Genomic DNA, 22,366 nt, shown 5'->3' on the forward strand with positions numbered 1-22,366 from the left:
GCATCTTTGATATGATGAAATTCAGTGTAAATACTTTGAGCATGTATCTGGATTTAACACATACCTAGGATGTAATAATGGTCATGGTATATCTTCAACCGGGATTTCATGAATGAATGGATGAATAAGTGAGTGAAGGAGGGAAAGAATGAGAGAGTCCTCCTGTCCTAGCTGATATTTCCTTTTAGGGCTTGCATAGTGTGGTGTCAGGAAAAATACTAGTTCTAGTTCGTATACAATAGTTTAAGCTATCATCACGATCTTCTGCAATGATAGGCTAAAAAAGCCTGAATGTTGCATTCACCATGAGCATTCACTTAACTCTCATTATTTCATTTTCTGCCAAGTTGACACTAATTCTGTGTCCATGCTGGGCACTTTCTGTAGTCTTCACGACAATCTGAAACCGTTTTACAGCAGATTTTCACTCACTCTTCTCATCTTTCTCTTTCTCATCTGCTCTAAGATAACTTCTTCCCAATGGCATTTCATTAATTCTCAATTCACAACCCTGATTTTAAGCCTTTGATTCTGAAATCAGAGTGCAGTTTTCAGTGTAATTCTAGCATTAACCATGAATTCTTTTACTTTGAAGTTTAAAATTTTCATTTCATTTTAACACAGTCCTGCACGCAGGCGTGCACCTCAGTCTTATGGTTAATAGCAGCTGGTTTGGCCAGAGAAAACATTATTTTTCTGGCGATTTACTTTAATCCCTCTTTGCAAGAAACTAACATTATTTTCTTCTTTTTGATGAGTCATGCAGTAACAGCTTCCTAGCTTAGCCATTACCTCTTCCTGTGAATTTCCCTTTTAAAATTAAGACATTTACTCATTTATAATGCAATATTGAGACTGGTATTTCTGACTTAACTCTCTTCTGAGGATAAGGAAGAAGTTTTTTCATTAAAAAATTAAATATGTGTATCTCACAAGGCTGAGTATTAATAGCATCTCATGGCCTTAAAAAGTGTTAACCACCCCAAAGGCGAATAAGATTTCAGTTGTTTGCAGAGATTATGGGTCACAATCTACTTCCACTTTGGGACTTAAGTAATGGTTTGGGCAACCATTATTTACCCCAAAGCTGTTTTAATTTCAATTTTAGTGATTTATTAGTGTTGGTGAAACAATTTTCTTTGGCTATTTTTTCATGTTTTACGTCCACATGGTTAATAATTCTGTACTATCCGAAGGATGTTGGTGATGGATAGCCAGAAGCAACAGATTCACTGGTGCCAAATTATTATAGAACCCAGTTGCAAGTGCTTTTTTTTTTTTTTTTTTTTGGCGGTATGTGGGCCTCTCACTGTCGCGGCCTCATGGCTAACTTAAAGAAATGGGTTATAAATCTTTTTTAAATTTTTAATTGTTAAAATACATGGTATTACAATGATAACTTAAGATCCTCTTCCCTCTCTTCCCCACTTCCATATGCTTTAGATAAAACAGGAATATTACCGAATGCTTCTTCTAACACTCCTTAAGCACTCAGTATATATTAGTTGCTACTATTAAGTTTACATTTCCAGGTGACTTTTCACACTCTGCTGCCCTTACTTCCGCGTTCCGTGATGCCCTCTCTCTTGGTGCCCTTTGGGCTTTTGTTCTCACCTCTTCCTGCTCTCAGGGATAAGCCTAATCCAGTCACTTGTACGTTGTGTGAATACAAGTCCAAATATTGCCTCTACCAAGTCCTTGCCTTTAGGTCTAATCTTCAACTGGGAATGAAGCACTTTATCTCATGTTAAGGAAGTTCAGGCATTAGAAGTTAGAGAAGGTCACGATTTGGGGAGGTAGCCTTCTCAAAACACCTTGTAGATTACCTGCCCTACCAACAGGTAAAGCCAACTTGGGATGGAGAATTCAGAACCAGCCACTGGAATTATACCTCCTGCAACAGCTGTACTGTAGATAAACATCCATCAATTTTGCAAAGCTTTGTTGCTCTGCTCTTAGGATAATTTCCAGGACGTCATTCCACATAAATGTCTCCTGGCCATCATTTACTTTGGCTGGGTCAACTTTTCTCCTGAGTTATTGCTTAAAGAAATTTAATGGTTCCCTACATGTATGTTTCATGTATTTCCCCCTTATTGTCAAAGTCCATTCTTGACTTTTGTGGGTGATTTCTCACGGGGATAATATGCTCCTTGCATCAAGAGGACACAGCCCCATCCAGGCTCCTTGCCACTGAAGTCTGAGCACATCAGAGAACAGCAGTGTGAAGTCTTGCTCTGGGATGGCCTCTAGACCAACACTACATACCAAGTGTGGTCTTTCCTGGAGAGCAGGGATTAGGCCACAGTTCTACCTTGAGTTCCTTATAGCCTGGGATGGTTTGGAGTGAGGGAAGGAGATGCAATTCTGTTATTGCCATGGGAGGCTATTTGACGGTGAAGGAACCACAATAGTTTCCAAGTTTTAAATTTTCCACTTCTCACTCAGGCAGCTCTGACAGTCTGGGATTTATTTTCAACCACTTTTGGTTTCACACCAACATTTAAAGCAGGCTCCTACAACCTCTTTATATCTGGTAATGAAATGTCTCTCTTTTTTCTCATAAAACATCTTCAGTTTGACATTGAGAAGACGCCTCACCTGGTAACACACTAGAATTTAAACAAGCTAATCCACTTGAAAAGCTGGCTTTTCTTGAAAGGGGATGAGCACTTAGCTCTGATAAATCCCTAATTGCCCAGACAGGGCACCCAGAGTGAAGCCTGAGGGAAGAAAGACCAGATGCCTTGATAAGTTATTACATCTGTCTTCCCACCAAAGTGCAGTCAGCGTGCTTGCAGCTTTAGGTGAAAAGAAATCAGTCCGTGTATTCAGTCTCGATCCCCTTTCTAATTGACTCTTACCTGTAGCCTGAAATTAGCTTACATCCTGCCAAAACTAAACACTCCAAACTCAAGGGATGTTTTGCCAAACGTGAAGAACAGGATATAGATCTGGTTTGTGTCTGTGACATGTACTTGTTTATTGGTATTTATTTTTCAAAGACCGTAACGTTTTCAGCATACTTATATGTTCCCCAATGTATTTCTAAATTGTCAGAGATTATAAACACGAGCCCAATGGCTCATATGCATCCAGAAAGCACCTCCTCTTCTCAGTGTTTACACTGTAAGTAAGCCTCCACTGGAACGGGAGTTACATGGAAAAGGGACTTCAAGGCCAGGTGATGAAGGGGGAAACAGAACTCCCATGCTGGAGACACTCACAGTTAAATCTCTATCCAGAAGGCCTAAGCAGCAAGGATAACATCAACAGGAACCACAGCAATAACAGCAGCTACCACTCCTGAGGGCTTCTTGGTGAAGCCCTGTGCTGAGCCCCTTATAGCCACCAACCCACAACAACCCCGTGGATAGTGACTGTTCATCTTCCATTTTATGGGAAGGGAAAGCGAGGCACAGCTTCTCGCCCATAGCCACACGGGTAAATGGTGGGGCCGGCTTGTCAGGGTGTCTAACTCCTAATGATTCGGCTCTATGCCTTGTTAGCTGTTGCCTAGTATCTTTAGTAAACTGTATCGGCAAAGAGTTAAAGAGAGATCAGACCCTTCTCTAGTCTGATCAGCCTGACAGTGACCCAAGGAATCTTTTCCACATCCGTAATCTCCTAAAAAGCAAAAGTCAGGTGGGCAGCCGCAGGACACCAGGACAGGACTGTCACGTGAACACTTCACCTAGCCATTTTCAATTTAGTGATCAGCCGAGTCCCAGGGGTGGGAAAGTATAACCTAGCAGAGCATACAAGGAGACCAACGGGGGAAAGTGTGTCCATCCCCTGGTGGAAACCCAGAGGGACAGCTCTGCTCTCAGCAGCATCCCTAGACTCACCAGTATCTTACTTGTCTGTGGAGTTCACAGTCATAATAAATGCTTCATGCCCCCAAATTATGGAACCTCCCTTTCTCCCTTCACTTCATTGGCGAATATATTATCTTATCACTCCTCAAATTCAATGCCTCTGTGCGCTCTAAATCCAACCTTCTGATAGAAGTGTAAACCATCTACCCAGTTACTGACCAAGGGACTCACCATTACACCTCGGACATGATCCATCACTCTTTGCTTAGAAGCAAACAAGAAATGGGGAGGTGGGGTGCTTTTCTTGATTCTGAGCCCACATTGTCTACATTTGGGTAATTCCCATGTGGTACTGTCTGTCTCATGTAACAGATATTAATCCAAACTGAAATTTTTCTACCTCCGTTGACACAGCCTTCATCCAGAAAATGTTCACCTCTCTTCAAGACTATGATAAATTACTCTCCTGAGCCTCTTTCCTTAGCCTCTCTGTAGCCTTTCTTAAATAAGATGTCCAAACTGTCTTCAAATACTGATTGTGATACACCCTTCTCCAGCTTCCGTGAACATTCCCAGTCCACTGATCTTGGCCTTGAAACACCCATTTTCCCTCCCTTATTCCTTGGATTTTACCATTTAGTCTCAACCTCCACTTCAGACAAGCAAATAGCTAAAACTCTTAAGGAGGAGGGGCTACTTTTCTGGAGCTGATAAGAATGTAGCGGGCTGACCTTGGGGAAGTATGGGAGGAGGTGTTAAATTAGGAGATTGGGATTAACATATACCCACTACTGTATATAAAATAGATAACTAATAAGGACCTACTGTGTACCACAGGGAACTCGACTCAATGCTCTGTAATAACCTATATGGGAAAAGAACCTGATAAAGAATGGAGATATATATATATATATATATATATATATATATATATATATATATACATGATTCACTTTGCTGTACACCTGAAACTAACACAACATTTTAAGTCAACTATACTCCAATAAAAATTTTATAAAAAAAGAAAGAAAGAAAATCCACACATACGCCCCCCGTATATGGTTAATGGCAGGTGAACTATTCAGGTGTGCTGAGTTAAAAACTCAGAATCATCTCGGTAGTTTCCTCTCCTTCCCTCCACAGTCAGTCCATCACGTACCACCACCACCACCACCACCCCGCCCCTCCATGTACACGTCTCTCAAATCCATCTCTTTTCCACCACCAGTGTCTTAGCTTAGACTCTTGGCTGGACTCTTGCAGTCGTCTACTAAATGACTTCCATGCCTCCAGTTTCTTAATATCACAATTTTGCCAGCAGTTGTTTTTCTAGAACATAAATCTAATTATTTCAACTCCTACTGCCTACAGGAAAACAGAACAAAACAAAAAACACTCTCATAAGCATAGCATTCAAGATCCTTTATAATTTGGCCTCAAATTACTTTCTGATCTCACCCAGAGCAATTCTGCCCACCTCAACATGCATAGCCCTCCCAATCTACTCACACAATTATTTACCATGTCCTAAGTCTACTTTGTTCTTTTAAATTTCTAGCCCTTTTGCCCATGCTGTGCCCTCAGCCTGGAGTAGGCTCTCCCAACCTCTCTTTCACGAAATCCTCCTGTGGTGTGGGTCCCAGTCTATTGACAGTGATGGTCTGAGTTAGGAATGCCTGAGGCACTCATTGGCCCATATTCCCCGTAGAGAGGCCCCCGCAGACACTTCTCCCACTGGGGCCAGTGTTTAGGCTGGACCAGCCCTTGTGGTTTCTGTTACGATTGCATGACACACTTCCAAAAACCATCAGGGAACTTTCAGGAACAAGTTTCATTGCTCACAGGGTGTACTCAGCACCCCTGAGGCCACACAACAAGATCGTGGGGTGGGGGGAGAGAGAATGGACCTGGGGCTCTGCCTTTATTTTATTAGGTCTGAGGGTGGTTAGGTCTGGTCTAGGTTTTTGGGTGCTCACTCTTTATTGGTTAATTTAAAGCAGAAGAGTAGGAATTCGAGGTTGGGAAAGGAGAACCTGGGTCCCTCAAGCAGTCAGTCATCTGGGCTACCCAGGGCTTTCTGAAAGAGGGAACTTTATGGGTGGGGCAGCTTAATTCCTAGTCTGGTTGTTATGCTACGAACTGTATCATATACCAGGCAATGTGTTTATAGAAGATGGATGTCTTTAGAAATGGATGCCTCAGCAATCAAATCTTAATGTCAAGCACATACACTATACTCCCTTTTCAATACCCAGCTCCTCTGTTTTTTGGGGGTTTTTGTTGTTGTTGTTGTTTTAACTTGATGAAGCTATTTAAATTTTAGTATTATTCTAAACTCCAACTAATATCCAACTAGTTAGTTGAATTACACTCCTCCTCAACTTATATTGCAGTGTACAAAGAATGAAAGTTCATTAACCTGGCTGTGGAATATGGATTGGGGATGATTTTTTTTTTTTTTTTTTTTTTACCCAGCTCCTCTTTGAAATGTGCCCAATCCCTCCACAACCCATCTTGGTTGGGCTCTTTGTTTGTGTGTTCCAGTAATTCTGTGTACAATGCCTACCTCACTGTACTCTAGTTCTTTGCTTCCAATGTCTGCCTTTGCCGTTAGATCTGGAATCATTGATGGCAGGAATCCTGTCATTGATCTTTATAGCTTAGCATCTATCATTTGTAGACAATCTGCTCTTGGCTTTAACCTATTTACCACTCAATTTAGGGTACATCAATTTCTTGCTAATAACACCAAGAATATCGGTTAATGTTTCATGAGTGTTTCCTAAGTGGCCGCCAATATTTTACACACTTCATATGTATTAACTCATTTTATCCTTGTAATAACCCCTACATTAATATATACATATCCCCATTTACAATTGAGAAAGCTCAGGTTTAGAGAGATTAAGCAATTTGTCCCAAAGTTACAAGTGTAGTAAATCATAGAAGTGAGATTTGAACCCATACAGCCTGGCTGCAGGCTCCTAACTCATCTAACTGCTGTGCCACGCCCAAACTACAAAATGAACTGAGGTGAGTCTTTCCAATTACGTTAGTCCATTTTCTTAATTCCCCAAAATAAATTTAAAATATTTGAGTGATTATATTAGATTGATTTGGGTCATACACAAGCCCCACTAATATTTATTCAAATAACGTAGGTTGAAAATGGGGTGAAGTATCGGATTTGGGCCCCTGTGGGATGTTCTCATGGCTACACAATAGTCTGCAAACCTCAGCAGGTGTCTTTCAGACTCCTCCATTGTCCTGCTGTATTTACTGCACTCAATATTCAGTCGCTCTTCCCTTGCTGAAAATATCATTTTTTACATTTAGCCATCAAATACAGTTCTTAGAGGAAATGGTTTCTCCTCCCTCACCACCTGGCCCCTGTCAGTGGGGGTCAAAAAGAACCAAACGTGAACGTAGACTATTGGAATTCACACAACGAGACTAAACCCTGGTAATATTTCACTGCCTTTCCGGAGGTGCTAAGTGATAAGGATCAGAACGGATTTTGTTGGCTCTAGTGGGAAAAGCGAGCCATTTGTTAGTTACTTACCTTGCTTCCCCTCTATGAAAAAACCCAACTTTGGAGCGTTCTTTTTGCTGTGGTTGGTTACGGGAGCATCCTGAGACTTTAATATGTCCAATAAAACTCACCAAAGAATGGAGGGGCCATGGGAGGGGAGGTGCACGATGGTGCACAGGGTTGTGTTTGGCTCTGAAAACGGCGCCCGCTGCTCGCCATAAATGAGGAACCCAGAGTGAGGCGTTGGACGGCGCAGGTGGAAATATGTGCAAGGCTCGTTTTCATTTTCATCTGAATGCCACAGAGGCGGCCCTCGACTTGTTTAAAATTAAAAGGTACATCAAAAATGCAAAACATGGTATAAAATTTTAACCAGGCTCTTTAATTGCTTTTCAGTCCTTTACTGGCTCTTCAGTTCTCTATGCTTTTAGAGATTTTCCTGGGCTGTGCCGCTGTTCCTCCACCCACCCTTGGCTTCCCTTTCTAAAGTTGCACGCACCTTTGTGGTTATTTATCCACCACCTGTACCTATTCTTTATAGTAAGATACTGTTTCCTTTGCACCTGCCTTCTCTTTGCTCTCTTTCTGCTCAGTTCTACGCTTTCCTTCCTTCCCCTTGCTCTCTAGACACCTTCCTTTCCTTCTTTGTTGCCCTCTTACCTCCCTAGCCTAGCAGTAAATTGTAAGTGAATTCCAATCTGGGAAGCTTGGCCCTCTGTAAATAGAAATGATGTTTTACTGTGAAACTGGAAATTCCTGCTGTGCACTGGCCACTCCCTATGACTCAGCTGTAACTGTTAGTTTATACCCAAAGGCTGCCCAGTGCAGAACCAGGGACTAGAAGGGTTGAGCAGTGAGCATGGCAGTACTGAGCTCTGGCCCCCTTGATTTTATTTATTTATTTATTTATTTTTTAACATCTTTATTGGAGTATAACTGTTTTACAATAGTGTGTTAGTTTCTCCTTTACAACAAAGTGAATCAGTTATACATATACATATGTTCCCATAACTCTTCCCTCTTGTGTCACCCTCCCTCCCACCCTCCCTATCCCACCCCTCTAGGTGGTCACACAGCACAGAGGTGAACTCCCTGTGCTATGCTGCAGCTTCCCACTAGCTATCTACTTTACATTTGGTAGGGTGTATATGTCCCTGCCACTCTCTCACCTCGTCACAGCTTACCCTTCCCCCTCCCCATATCCTCAAGTCCATGCTCTAGTAGGTCTGTGTTTTATTCCCATCCTACCACTAATCTCTTCATGACATTTTTGTTTTTTAGATTCCATATATATGTGTTAGCAAACGGTATTTGTTTTTATCCTTCTGACTTACTTCACTCTGTATGACAGATTCCAGGTCTATCCACCTCATTACAAATAACTCAGTTTCATTTCTTTTTATGGCTGAGTAATATTCCATTGTATATATGTGCCACATCTTCCTTATCCATTCATCTGTTGATGGACACTTAGGTTGCTTCCATGTGCTGGCTATTGTAAATAGAGCTGCAATAAACATTTTGGTACATGACTCTTTTTGAATTATGGTTTTCTCAGGGTATATGCCCAGTAGTGGGATTGCGGGGTCATATGGTAGTTCTATTTGTAGTTTATTAAGGAACCTCCATACTGTTCTCCATAGTGGCTGTATCATTTTACATTCCAACCAACAGTGCAAGAGGGTTCCCTTTTCTCCACACCCTCTCCAGCATTTATTGTTTCTAGAGTTTTTCATGATGGCCAATCTGGCCGGTGTGAGATGATATCTCATTGTAGTTTTGATTTGCATTTCTCTGATGATTAGTGATGTTGAGCATTCTTTCATGTGTTTGTTGGCTATCTGTATATCTTCTTTGGAGAAATGTCTATTTAGTTCTTCTGCCCATTTTTGGATTGGGTTGTTTGTTTTTTTGTTATTGAGCTGTATGAGTTGCTTATAAATTTTGGATATTAATCCTTTGTCCATTGCTTCATTTGCAAATATTTTCTACCATTCTGAGGGTTGTCTTTTGGTCTTGTTTATGGTATCCTTTGCTGTGCAAAAGCTTTTAAGTTTCATTAGATCCCATTTGTTTATATTTGTTTTTATTTCCATTTCTCTAGGAGATGGGTCAAAAAGGATCTTGCTGTGATTGATGTCATAGAGTGTTCTGCCTATGTTCTCCTCTAAGAGTTTGATAGTGTCTGGCCTTACATTTAGGTCTTTGATCCATTTTGAGTTTATTTTTGTGTATGGTGTTAGGAAGTGTTCTAATTTCATACTTCTACAGGTAGCTGTCCAGTTTTCCCAGCACCACTTATTGAAGAGGCTGTCTTTTCTCCACTGTATATCCTTCCCTCCTTTATCAAAGATAAGGTGACCATATGTGTGTGGGTTTATCTCTGAGCTTTCTATCCTGTTCCATTGATCTATATTTCTGTTTTTGTGCCAGTACCACACTGTCTTGATTACGGTGGCCTTGTAGTATAGTCTGAAGTCAGGGAGCCTGATTCCTGCAGCTCCATTTTTCGTTCTCAAGATTGCTTTGGCTATTCGGGGTCTTTTGTGTTTCCATACAAATTGTGAAATTCTTTGTTCTAGTTCTGTAAAAAATGCCAGTGGTAATTTGATAGGGATTGCATTGAATCTGTAGATTGCTTTGGGTAATAGAGTCATTTTCACTATGTTGATTCTTCCAATCCAAGAACATGGTATATTTCTCCACCTATTTGTATCATCTTTAATTTCTTTCATCAGTGTCTTATAGTTTTCTGCATACAAGTCTTTTGTCTCCTTAGGTAGGTTTATTCCTAGATATTTTATTCTTTTTGTTGCAGTGGTAAATGGGAGTGTTTTCTTAATTTCATTTTCAGATTTTTCATCATTAGTGTATAAGAATGCCAGAGATTTCTGTGCATTAATTTTGTATCCTGCTACTTTACCAAATTCATTGATCAGTTCTAGTAGTTTTCTGGTAGCATCCTTAGGATTCTCTATGTATAGTATCATGTCATCTGCAAACAGTGACAGCTTTACTTCTTCTTTTCCTATTTGGATTCCTTTTATTTCTTTATTTTCTCTAATTGCTGTGGCTAGAACTTCCAAAACTAGGTTGAATAAGAGTGGTGAGAGTGGGCAACCTTTTCTTGTTCCTGATCTTAGTGGAAATGGTTTCAGTTTTTCACCATTGAGAACAATGCTGGCTGTGGGTTTGTCATATATTGCCTTTATTATATTGAGGAAAGTTCCCTCTATGCCTACTTTCTGCAGGGTTTTTATCATAAATGGGTGTTGAATTTTGTCAAAAGCTTTCTCTGCATCTATTGAGATGATCATATGGTTTTTCTCCTTCAGTTTGTTGATATGGTGTATCACGTTGATTGATTTGTGTATATTGAAGAATCCTTGCCTTCCTGGAATAAACCCCACTTGATCATGGTGTATGATCCTTTTAATGTGCTGTTGGATTCTGTTTGCTAGTATTTTGTTGAGGATTTTTGCATCTATGTTCATCAGTGATATTGGCCTGTGGTTTTCTTTCTTTGTGACGTCTTTGTCTGGTTTTGGTATCAGGGTGATGGTGGCCTCATAGAATGAGTTTGGGAGTGTTCCTCCCTCTGCTATCTTTTGGAAGAGTTTGAGAAGGATAGGTGTTAGCTCTTCTCTAAATGTTTGATAGAATTCGCCTGTGAAGCCATCTGGTCCTGGGCTTTTGTTTGTTGGAAGATTGTTGATCCCAGTTTCAATTTCAGTGCTTGTGATTGGTCTGTTCATATTTTCTATTTCTTCCTGGTTCAGTCTTGGCAGGTTGTGCATTTCTAAGAAGTTGTCCATTTCCTCCAGGTTGTCCAGTTTATTGGCATAGAGTTGCTTGTAGTAATCTCTAATAATCTTTTGTATTTCTGCAGAGTCAGTTGTTACATCTCCTTTTTCATTTCTAATTCTATTGATTTGAGTCTTCTCCCTTTTTTTCTTGATGAGTCTGGCTAATAGTTTATCAATTTTATTTATCTTCTCGAAGAACCAGCTTTTACTTTTATTGATCTTTGCTATTGTTTCCTTCATTTCTTTTTCATTAATTTCTGATCTGATCTTTATGATTTCTTTCCTTCTGCTAAATTTGGGGGTTTTTTGTTCTGCCTTCTCTAACTGCTTTAGGTGCAAAGTTAAGTTGTTTATTCGAGATGCTTCCTGTTTCTTAAGGTATGATTGTATTGCTATAAACTTCCCTCTTAGAACTGCTTTTGCTGTATCCCATAGGTTTTGGGTCGTGTGTCTCCATTGTCATTTGTTTCTAAGTACTTTTTGATTTCCTCTTTGATTTCTTCAGTGATCACTTCGTTATTAAGTAGTGTATTGTTTAGCCTCCATGTGTTTGTATTTTTACAGATCTTTTCCTGTAATTGATATCTAGTCTCATAACGTTGTGGTCAGAAAAGATACTTGATATGATTTCAATTTTCTTAAATTTGCCAAGGCTAGATTTGTGACCCAAGATATGATCTATCCTGGAGAATGTTCCATGGGCGCTTGAGAAAAATGTGTATTCTGTTGTTTTTGGATGGAATGTCCTATAAATATCAAGTAAATCCATCTTGTATAATGTATCATTTAAAGCTTGTGTTTCCTTATTTATTTTCATTTTGGATGATCTGTCCATTGGTGACAGTGGGGTGTTAAAGTCCCCTACTATGATTGTGTTACTGTCAATTTCCCCTTTTATGGCTGTTAGTATTTGCCTTATGCATTGAGGTGCACCTATGTTGGGTGCATAAATATTTACAATTGTTATATCTTCTTCATGGATCGATCCTTTGATCATTATGTAGTGTCCTTCTTTGTCTCTTGTAATAGTTTTTATTTTAAAGTCTATTTTGTCTGATATGAGAATTGCTACTCCAGCTTTCTTCTGATTTCCATTTGCATGGAATATCTTTTTCCATCCCCTCACTTTCAGCCTGTAGGTGTCCCTAGGTCTGAAGTGGGTCTCTTGTAGACAGCATATATATGGGTCCTGTTTTTGTATCCATTCAGCCAGTCTGTGTCTTTTGGTGGGAGCATTTAATCCATTTACATTTAAGGTAATTATTGATATGTGCGTTCCTATTACCATTTACTTGATTGTTTCGGGTTGTTCTTGTAGGTCTTTTCCTTCTCTTATGTTTCTTGCTTAGAGAAGTTCCTTTAGCATTTGTTGTAAAGGTGGTTTGGTGGTGCTGAACTCTCTCAGCTTTTGCTTGTCTGTAAAGGTTTTAATTTCTCCATCAAATCTGAATGAGATCCTTGCTGGGTAGAGTAATCTTGGTTGTAGGTTTTTTTCCTTCATCACTTTAAATATGTCCTGCCACTCCCTTCTGGCTTGTAGAGTTTCTGCTGAAAGATCAGATGTTAGCCTTATGGGGATTCCCTTGTGTGTTATTTGTTGTTTTTCCCTTGCTGCTTTTAATATGTTTTCTTTGTATTTAATTTTTGACAGTTTGATTATTATGTGTCTCGGCGTGTTTATCCTTGGGTTTATCCTGTATGGGACTCACTGTGCTTCCTGGACTTGGTTGACTATTTCCTTTCCTATATTAGGGAAGTTTTCAACTATAATCTCTTCAAGTATTTTCTCAGTCCCTTTCTTTTTCTCTTCTTCTTCTGGGACCCCTATGATTCGAATGTTCGTGCGTTTAATGTTGTCCCAGAGATCTCTGAGACTGTCCTCAGTTCTTTTCATTCTTTTTTCTTTCTTCTGGTCTGCAGTAGTTATTTCCACTATTTTATCTTCCAGGTCACTTATCCGTCCTTCTGCCTCAGTTATTCTGCTACTGATCCCGTCTAGAGTATTTTTCATTTCATTTATTGTGTTGCTCATCGTTACTTGCTTCCTCTTTATCTCTTCTAGGTCCTTGTTAACTGTTTCTTGCAATTTGTCTATTCTATTTCCAAGATTTTGCATCATCTTCACCATCATTATTCTAAATTCTCTTTCAGGTAGACTGGCTATTACCTCTTCATTTGTTAGGTCTGGTGTGTTTGTATCCTGTTCCTTCATCTGCTGTGTGTTTTTCTGTCTTCTCATTTTGCTTATCTTACTGTGTTTGGGGTCTCCCTTTTGCAGGCTGCAGGTTCGTATTTCTATCTATTTTTGGTGGCTGTCCCCAGTGGCTGAGGTTGGTTCAGTGGGTTGAGCAGGTTTCCTGGTTGGGGGGACCAGTGCCCCTGTTCTGGTGGATGAGGCTGGATCCCGTCTCCCTGGTGGGCATCCACGTCTGGTGGCGTGTATGGGAATGTCGGTAGCCTTACTGTGATTCTAGGCAGCCTCTCTGCTAATGGATGGGGCTGTAGACCTGTCTTGCTCTTTGTTGGGGATAGGGTGTCCAGCACTGTTCGTTGCTGGTCCTTGAGTGAAGCTGGGTCTTGGTGTTGAGATGGAGATCTCTGGGAGATTTTTGCCGTTTGATATTACGTGGAGCTGCGAGGTCTCTTGTGGACCAGTGTCCTGAGGTTAGTTCTCCCACCTCAGAGACACAGCCTTGACACCTGGCTGGAGTGCCAAGAGCCCAGGTACGTGGGGAGTTTCTTGCCTTTGGGGAGGTCTGAGGTCTTCTGCCAGTGTTTGGTGGGTGTTCTATAGGAGCAGTTCCACGTGTAGATGTATTTCTGATTCTCTGTGAGGAGGAAGGTGATCCCCGCGTCTTACTCTTGCGCCATCTTCTCGCTCCCCCCATTGATTTTAAAAACAGTACTGATCATAATAAAAATAATAACATGGACAATAGCTGCTAATGTGTCTTGAGAGCTCCATGGGTACCAGGCCCTAAGCTAACACTTTACAAGTATTTTCTCATTTCATCCTCGCCACAACTATAGGAAGCAGGTTCTGTCATTATCCCCATTGTACTAACAAGGAAACCAAGGCAGTGAGTGATGCAGGTCACAGAGTAGCGACAGGCTCTTCACAGCAGGGTTTCACTCACCCCTCAACAACCACAGGGGGATCCTGAGTCCTGGGATTCCAGCCAGGGCTGGCATCTCCTGAAGAGCACTGGCTAGCCCCACTCGGCTGGCTGGCTGGCACCAAAGAGGGGAACACAGGGTGGGCCAGGGACACAGCAGGACAATCACAGACACCCTGGAAGGGGTTCTGTTGGGAAGCAGACAACGGAGTCGAAGTACGTGTATGGCTACTTGCCATCCCAGTCAGTGAACACTTTAAGTGATGGGGCATCTGAACCAAGTTAGGGCAACAAAATGGATGGTCCACGGTGGCGATCAGAAGAGGAAGGGCAGGAGAGGGAAGTTCAGGAAAGGAGGCGGGGCATCACAGATGGCCAGTGATGGCCAGCGCGGCCCAACCACCAGCTAGAGTTTGGAGAGAGGGGATTCAGTCGATGGAAGAGGCACTGATCCAGGCAGGACCAGAGCTCAGGGGCCCAACTGGGTTCTGAGGCTCAGAAACAAGGACGGGTCCACTTACCAGCCCTGGAACACTGCGTCTAGATCAGATGAACAGAAACGGTGGTACGAGGCTGTGGGGAAGGTGCTGAAGGGGCTTGGATGACACCTAAGGAGGGTGCACTTCATCCCATACACCTGTGATCTCACCTTGGGAGGTGCTGTATGTATATACCTGTGGTGCCACATGCCAGGGTTCATTGTGTCTTCTTTCTAATAATCTCTCAAGAACCCACAGTGTGTAAATGATCTCTTATGCATAAAAGTGAGTGGATTCAAGGTTAACCCTTTAGGGGGTTACTTTCACACTCTGACTTGCTTTCTGGAAGAGGAGAGTAAGAGATACAGACGCAGCTGGCGTGTTTGCTTAACCCCGGGGATGCTGTGTGAACGTGCCACGCATGCTGAAGCCAGTTTATACATCACAATGGAGAAAAGGCAGAAAATTGCTCTCAGAGGAGGGGAGTCGGTCTGTGGGTGTGCAGGGTGTGGCAGGACACTACTGTGTTTTCTTATAAGTCCTTCTGTCATGTTTCAGTTGTATTATTTTGTTACGTATGTGTGTGTGTGTGTATTATAAACTTGAAAAGAAAAAAAAATGTACTAAATTTGACTCTCAGGCTATCGGTCCCACACTAAATTAAAAAGTAGGGGGTGACAACCCAAAAATGAGCAGAAGACCTAAATAGACATTTCTCCAAAGAAGATATACAGATTGCCAACAGACACATGAAAGAATGCTCAACATCATTAATTATTAGAGAAATGCAAATCAAAACTACAATGAGATATCATCTCACACTGGTCAGAATGGCCATCATCAAAAAATCTAGAAACAATAAATGCTGGAGAGGGTGTGGAGAAAAGGGAACCCTCTTGCACTGTTGGTGGGAATGTACATTGATACAGCCACTCTAGAGAACAGTATGGAGGTTACTTGAAAAACTAAAAATAGAACTACCATATGACCCAGCAATCCCAATATCTCAGGCATATTCCCTGAGAAAACCATAATTCAAAAAGAGTCATGTACCACAACATTCATTGCAGCTCTATTTACAATAGCCAGGACATGGAAGCAACCTAAGTGTCCATCAACAGATGAATGGATAAAGAAGATGTGGCACATATATACAATGGAATATTACTCAGCCATTAAAAGAAATGAAATTGAGTTATTTGCAGTGAGGTGGATGGACCTAGAGTCTGTCATACAGAGTGAAGTAAATCAGAAAGAGAAAAACAAATACTGTATGCTAACACATCTATATGGAACCTGAAAAAAAAAACAAAACATGGCTCTGAGGAACCTAGGGGCAGGACAGAAATAAAGACACAGACATAAAGAATGGACCTGAGGACACAAGGAGGGGGAAGGGTAAGCTGGGACGATGTGAGAGAGTGGCAGGGACATATACACACCACCAAATGTAAAATAGATAGCTAGTGGGAAGCTGCTGCATAGCACAGGGAGTTCACCTCTGTGCTTTGTGACCACCTAGAGGGGTGGGATAGGGAGGGTGGGACTGAGATGCAAGAGGGAGGAGATATGGGGATATATGTATACGTATAGCTGATTCACTTTTTTATACAGCAGAAACTAACACACCATTGTAAAGCAACTATACTCCAATAAAGGTGTTAAAAAAAAAAAAAGAGGGGCAAGCATAGAGACAATATTCTAACATATTGTTGCAGGTAGGAAATAAGGCAATCTAAATGGCAGATACAAGAATTTCAAAAAGAAAAAGAATAGTAGCCAAGGACCATTTAATATGGGCATAAAGAGGTTCACATACCTCTTGGAAATCATGATAACAAGTGAGTGTTAGATTTTATGGGGCCAGTGGCAATACTGAGACCTCCAGTAAAGTTCCGAGAAGCCCCATCACCCTCTGTTCAAGGAAGCGGGGGACCAGGTAATATATTTTAGCAAGATTGCTGTGAAAAGGAGGCAAAATCATAAGAGAAAGAAGGCATCATACTTAGGTGCCTTTCCTTCATAGCGTCTCAATTATAATAGCATAGAGAACAAATGTATGGATACCAAGGGGTTAAGGGAGGAAGCGGGGGTAGGAGGAATTGGGAGATTGGGATTGACACATATACACTATTGATACTATGTATAAAGTAGATAACTAATGAGAACTTACTGTATAGCACAGGGCACTCTACTTAATGCCCTTTGGTGACTTAAATGGGAAGAAAATCCAAAAGGGAGGGGATATGTGTATATGTATGGCTGGCTGATTCACTTTGCTGTACAGTAGAAACTAGCACAGCATTGTAAAGCAACTATACTCCAATTAAAATTAATTTAAAACATAAAACCAAAAAAAATGTAAGAAACTTCAGATTTTTTCTAATTAAACGTACCTAACCGTATGCCCTGTGAGGGCAGGGACCACATCTGCTTTGTTCCTCACCAGCTGCCTCAGGAGGGAATAACTCACACGGAGTCTCTCTTTCCTCAAGCCTCTTGAGATGATTAGTCTGCTCTAGGCAAGAGGGCTGCAGGCCTGGCCCCAGGAGCCAACGCTGAGCTTCCCTGAAACAGGAGGAGGGAGGAGATGTATTCTTGCTTCGAGGAAAACAGCCCATCTCTCGGGCCCCTGAGATGCTTTTCAGCGAGTCCCACATAAAACCGAAACACTTAATCCACTGCTATCGTTCCTCCGCTCCACCTGGCTTCTAGAATAATTGAAATTAGAAATGTCTGCTGTGACTGCTGCTGGGGAGGAAGGCCTCAGTGCTGCCTCAAACTTTAAATGTTGGGTTTGTTGTGAAATTTGATCTCTGTTCTCTCCAGTTTTCTAGACAGAGAACTAAAAAAAAAAAAAGCCCTAAACAAATGCAGCAGTGGGAACTTCAGGACCCTCAGTTCAATTCACAGCCTGCATGGGTGCCTGTAGCTCCTGGTGTTGGGAAAGGGGTTAGGGCCCAGTAATAAAGGCTCCTAGGGGCTCCCAGCATCCGCCAGAGAGCTCAGATCCACCACAGGCTTGAAGGCGGCCCAGCTCCACGAGAAAGGGGGCCAGGGTGCCTCCAACTGGGACCCCACTGTTCCTAGAGGTTGGACTCAGGCCACCCCTACCCCAAGGTCACTGTCTAGACCCACCTTGAGAGGCTGGGCCTTAACTCCCCTCCATTCTCTGTCCTTCTCTTTCCTCCCCCCTCCTCCTTTTTCCCTCCTGACCCCCTTCCCCCCACCACTTCCTGTCCTTCTCTCCCTCCAACTTCAACGAAATAGATCAAATAGCTCTTTCTACTCTAAGAAAATCAAAGGTTAGTCCCCACCAGAGGCTCTTTCTAGTTAACCTGAAGGCCAGAAGTTTCAGCACACAATAAATAGCCACCCATTTCACCCTCTGGGTTAGAGAAAAGGGGCTATTCATGCCCAGAGGACACTAATTTTTGAAGAGTCAGAGGTATTTTAAACCAGCCACCTCTCCACTGTGGTTTTCCTTTCACAGACTAACACATCTGCAGGCCTGGTAGCTTCTAACCTGCCTCCCCTCCCCACCACCTAGGGACCAGAACAAGGGCACTGCAGAAGTGTTTAGAGGGGCCGGAGTGGAAGGAAAGACTCTAAAGCTCTAGAAATTGTGACGTTCTCAGGAAAGGCTCTGGCGGAGCCCCAGCCAGGTGGCTGAGGCCCTGGGCTGCACCCCCAGGCCACCCACCACAGGCAGAGGCCGGCTCTCTGGAGCAGAGGAAGTTCAAGCTTCAGGCCCTCACATGCCCTGGCCCTTCCAAGGCCCTGGGAAGAACCCCAGCACTGTGTTCCCATGGTCCTGTGTTTTCGTAAGATTTGCAAAAGGAATATATTTTAACCACGGTTGGGTTTGATCACTGTTTCTTATGTACTACAGTCTCCCCTGCGTCATGCTTCTCGCCTGGTCAGATGGCTCTGGAGTGGCCCCGGGCAGCTGTGGGGTCCGTCCGACCAAGGGGAAGTTGAATTGGGAGCGCACTTAGTGTGTATTTAGTGGGACGAGGCTGTGTGGTCTGCAGTCACTTCTGTGCAAGGGCAAGTCACTGCTGGCCAGCCTCCTGCAGCGATGGCTTACAGGAAGCATGTCACGAGGCTGGATGGAAGATGAACATGTCCTGTGGCGCCTGGCTTCACAAGTCTGGGGGTAGTGGAGGAAAAACAAGGCTTCAAATGCACTGAGCCAGAAGCCAGTCTGTGGAAAATTCTTCCAGTCATGAGATGTGTACAATTCAAAGTGGAGGGTTCTGTTTTCATCGATGCCCTGTCAAAACGGAAATTCAGGAATACGTACATTCAGTGATGCAGCATATACATGATAAGCATACTGGGTATTGTTGATGAGAATTGCATGAAGTGAAATTTATCAGAAATTTTGTCTTTTGGGGGTATAAACCTTTAGCAGTACTGCACACAGCAAGCGTGCCTGTGTGCATAAGGAACCATGTTTTAATGCCTCCCAATTATTAATAATTGTGATGGCTCTTACTAAAGGAGAGACTGCCTTGTCCTCCTATTCTCTCTTATACAAAATCATTATATCATATAAAGAGAGTAACAAAGTATGCAAGCAAAACTTAGGAGGAAAAAGTTATTTTAGAGGGATGTCGGGCAGTAAGTTAATTAGGATATTATGTATTTTATAGATGTTGAGATGTCTGTTGCATTTGCCAGATTTTAAAATTATGAAATGTGTTATCAGTTATTTTCTCTTTCTCTTTAAAGAGTCACATTCATCCCTAATTTTTTTTTTTTTTTTTTTTTTTCTTTGCGGTACGCGGGCCTCTGACTGCTGTGGCCTCTCCCGTTGCGGAGCACAGGCTCCGGACGCGCAGGCTCAGCGGCCACGGCTCACGGGCCCGGCCGCTCCGCGGCACGTGGGATCCTCCCGGACCGGGGCACGAACCCGCGTCCCCTGCGTCGGCAGGCGGACTCTCAACCACTGCGCCACCAGGGAAGCCCCCCATTCCTAATTTTCTATTTGTATTTTTGTATTAATTTGCTTAAAGAGACCCCCCCAAAGTGTATAAGTCTCAGGCCCCACAAACCTGGACGCTCCCTACTGCAAGCCTCCATGTGCATCTGGACAAAGGATCTGTTTTTTCTCTGTCTTGGGGAGCCTGCTCCAGCCTGGGCCGCCATATTCCCAGAACAGTTTTGTCAGTGAGTCCTGCAGGAGGAGCCGGTGGCCTTCCTTCTAAGATCCCTGTTTCGGGGGCCATGGAGGTCTTTTCCTGAGCGCTCCTATCCCCGGTTCTCAGGCTTCTGCCCTTGCTGGGAGAGACAGCACCAGGGAACAGCTGTTGGTGCCCGATCTCACCAGCTGTGCAGAGGCCCAGCTGTACAGGTTCTCCTCTTGCCATAAATCTATGTGAAGTTCTTTTGATTCAGGGAGAGGTAGGAGGGTTTTCTGCCACACCTTTCCTCTGATTCATATTGTCTTTGGTTCAGGTGATCTGACACAAGAGATGGTCTCATCTCGTCTGCAGCAAGGCCCTTACCGGTTCTCCGTTCTCGTTAACAGGGTTGGTGTGGACCTGGATGAGGACCAGAAGGAGGAAGAGCCCTCTTCACACCAGGCAAGTCAAAGGAGCAAAGCACAGAGCACAGCCAGGAGGCTCATTCTAAACGGGGCTGGCCCCGCAGATAAAATAAGTCAGATGACTATACAATACGCAGGGATTCAGGGTGTCAATAACCTTTGCAGAGCCTCTAGAGTGCTTAGAACTAGCATACACTCATGCCTTCTTAGTGGCTGCAGGAAGCCTGGAAACTGCAGTGTAGGAGCAAGGAAGAGCACAGCTCTTGGAATCGGGCAGCCTGGAGTTCAAATCCCTGCCCAGCAACCTGCTAGCGCCCACATCTCAGTGAAATGTATCTGATGCATGTCCCATGCATGTTGGGCACACAACAGATGGGCCTGCTTCTCCTGCGTGACTGCTCACTTATCAGGTCCAGGTATACAGAAACACAGAAACATTGAAAATCTGCAAAAGCACAGCCTGAAAATCCTTAGGGAAAATTATTCAGAGCAACGTGCTGTCGCCTTGAGTAAGGCAAGTATAGTCTCCGCGAACTCTGGACTTGAATCCAACATCACAGTAAAACCTGTCGTTGACAATTTTGCTTTAGCCATTTTTAATGCAGTACTTAAAGCAAACAACTGTGGGGAAATGTTGCACCTCTTGCTGAAATTGCAGGTAGACAGACAGGATAGAATAGCATCTTAAATGAGCGGTGCTGCTTCATGAGTTGTGTCCTGATCATACGTGGATCTGCAGAGGACCCATGTCTCTTTTATTTCATGGGTTTTTTTCCTGCAGTCCCATTAGTGAGGCACAGCTGGTGAGTGCCGCTAGGCAAGATGCTGCCGCTTTCCTGGTTCGCGTAGAGGGAAGGATCCTATGCTCTACACAAAGGGCTGGAGAATGAAGTTGGCAGTGACCCTGGCTCATACGTACTTTGAATTTGTTTTGTCACATGTGTTCCAAGCCCATGCTGGTGCTGTTTTCACAGACTTTATTGCCCGGGAAAGACACTTAACCGCAGGACTGAGCCCAGCAGGGTGTCAGCGTACTGGGATTAGGGCCAGGGTGGTGACCTTCGAAAGGGCATCGAAGCCCGTCCACCTCCTTACACTGGTGGGCTGTACTGGGTCCTTAGGAAGGGCTGGTGGGACGGATTTTCACAAAGCATTTTATCTCATATAGATCAACTAATCCATTCTCCTACTTTCAAGTAGAACTTTTATCTAAATTTTGTCCTCATGTCTTTTTCTTTAAAAGAAAAGTGATAGAATAAGAAAATTCATCAAAGAAAATTCTTCGTCTTCCTCTAACTGCCTAATATTTTACAATTACATATACTTATTAGTAAGGTTACCTGCTAGCTTAGCTTTTTCCTTTTGTAATTTAAATGTACTTTATTCTAGCTCATTCATACCATTGTCAATTTAGTAATTACTCTGACCCGAAGGTACTTAAACCAGTAGAAAATATTTTGTTGTGGTTGTTATTAGAGAAATGAGATAGTACAACGTAGTACAGTGAAAACTACGTGGTATTTGGATCTTGGGCAAGTTTTTTACGTCTTTGAATCGCAATTTTCCTAACTGTAAAATGTGCATGATAATAATGTCTACTTCTCCAAGTCGTTAGAATTATATTTATGAAAACTGCCTAACTTAATTAATTTCATTAAAACCATATTATCTCATGAAGGATTTGATGAAGCAGCTTACACCACCACATATGATAAAATAATAGTAAAATATTTTTTTAAGAACTTTAAAACTCAGTTAAAAAAATTAATGAAAGCAGGAACAAAACCAGAGGAGTAAAAAGAATCATGAATAAGTAGATCATAAGGTCCTATGTACTTGCTACAGTTGAACCACAAGTAAGGTTTCTGGTAACCAAAGGGGGGGGGAGGAAATGATAACCCGTAATATACTAAATTACTATAATTAGAGGGGAAAATTATACTCTGTCCTCAAGCTGTACAGAACTTCACAGGCCACAATTTCTCACTTGGCGCTTCCTGTAGAGGACACATAAAGAGTCATCTAACTAACCTTGGTATAATTTACATGGTTCCTGCTGAT

General features: G+C 42.5%; 1 protein-coding gene across 2 annotated transcripts in view; it reads left to right on the forward strand.

The window, feature by feature from the left end:
• Window positions 1-22,366, forward strand: part of SLC9A9 (solute carrier family 9 member A9) — a 719,922-nt gene that overhangs the window by 565,130 nt on the left and 132,426 nt on the right. For both annotated transcript variants that reach the window (XM_067033615.1, XM_067033614.1), the window contains one exon: window positions 20,288-20,342. In XM_067033615.1, the coding sequence (XP_066889716.1) occupies window positions 20,288-20,342 (55 nt within the window). The remainder of the gene's footprint in view (window positions 1-20,287; window positions 20,343-22,366) is intronic.

Source organism: Kogia breviceps, chromosome 5, assembly GCF_026419965.1.
Source record: "Kogia breviceps isolate mKogBre1 chromosome 5, mKogBre1 haplotype 1, whole genome shotgun sequence".
Lineage (NCBI taxonomy): Eukaryota > Metazoa > Chordata > Mammalia > Artiodactyla > Physeteridae > Kogia > Kogia breviceps.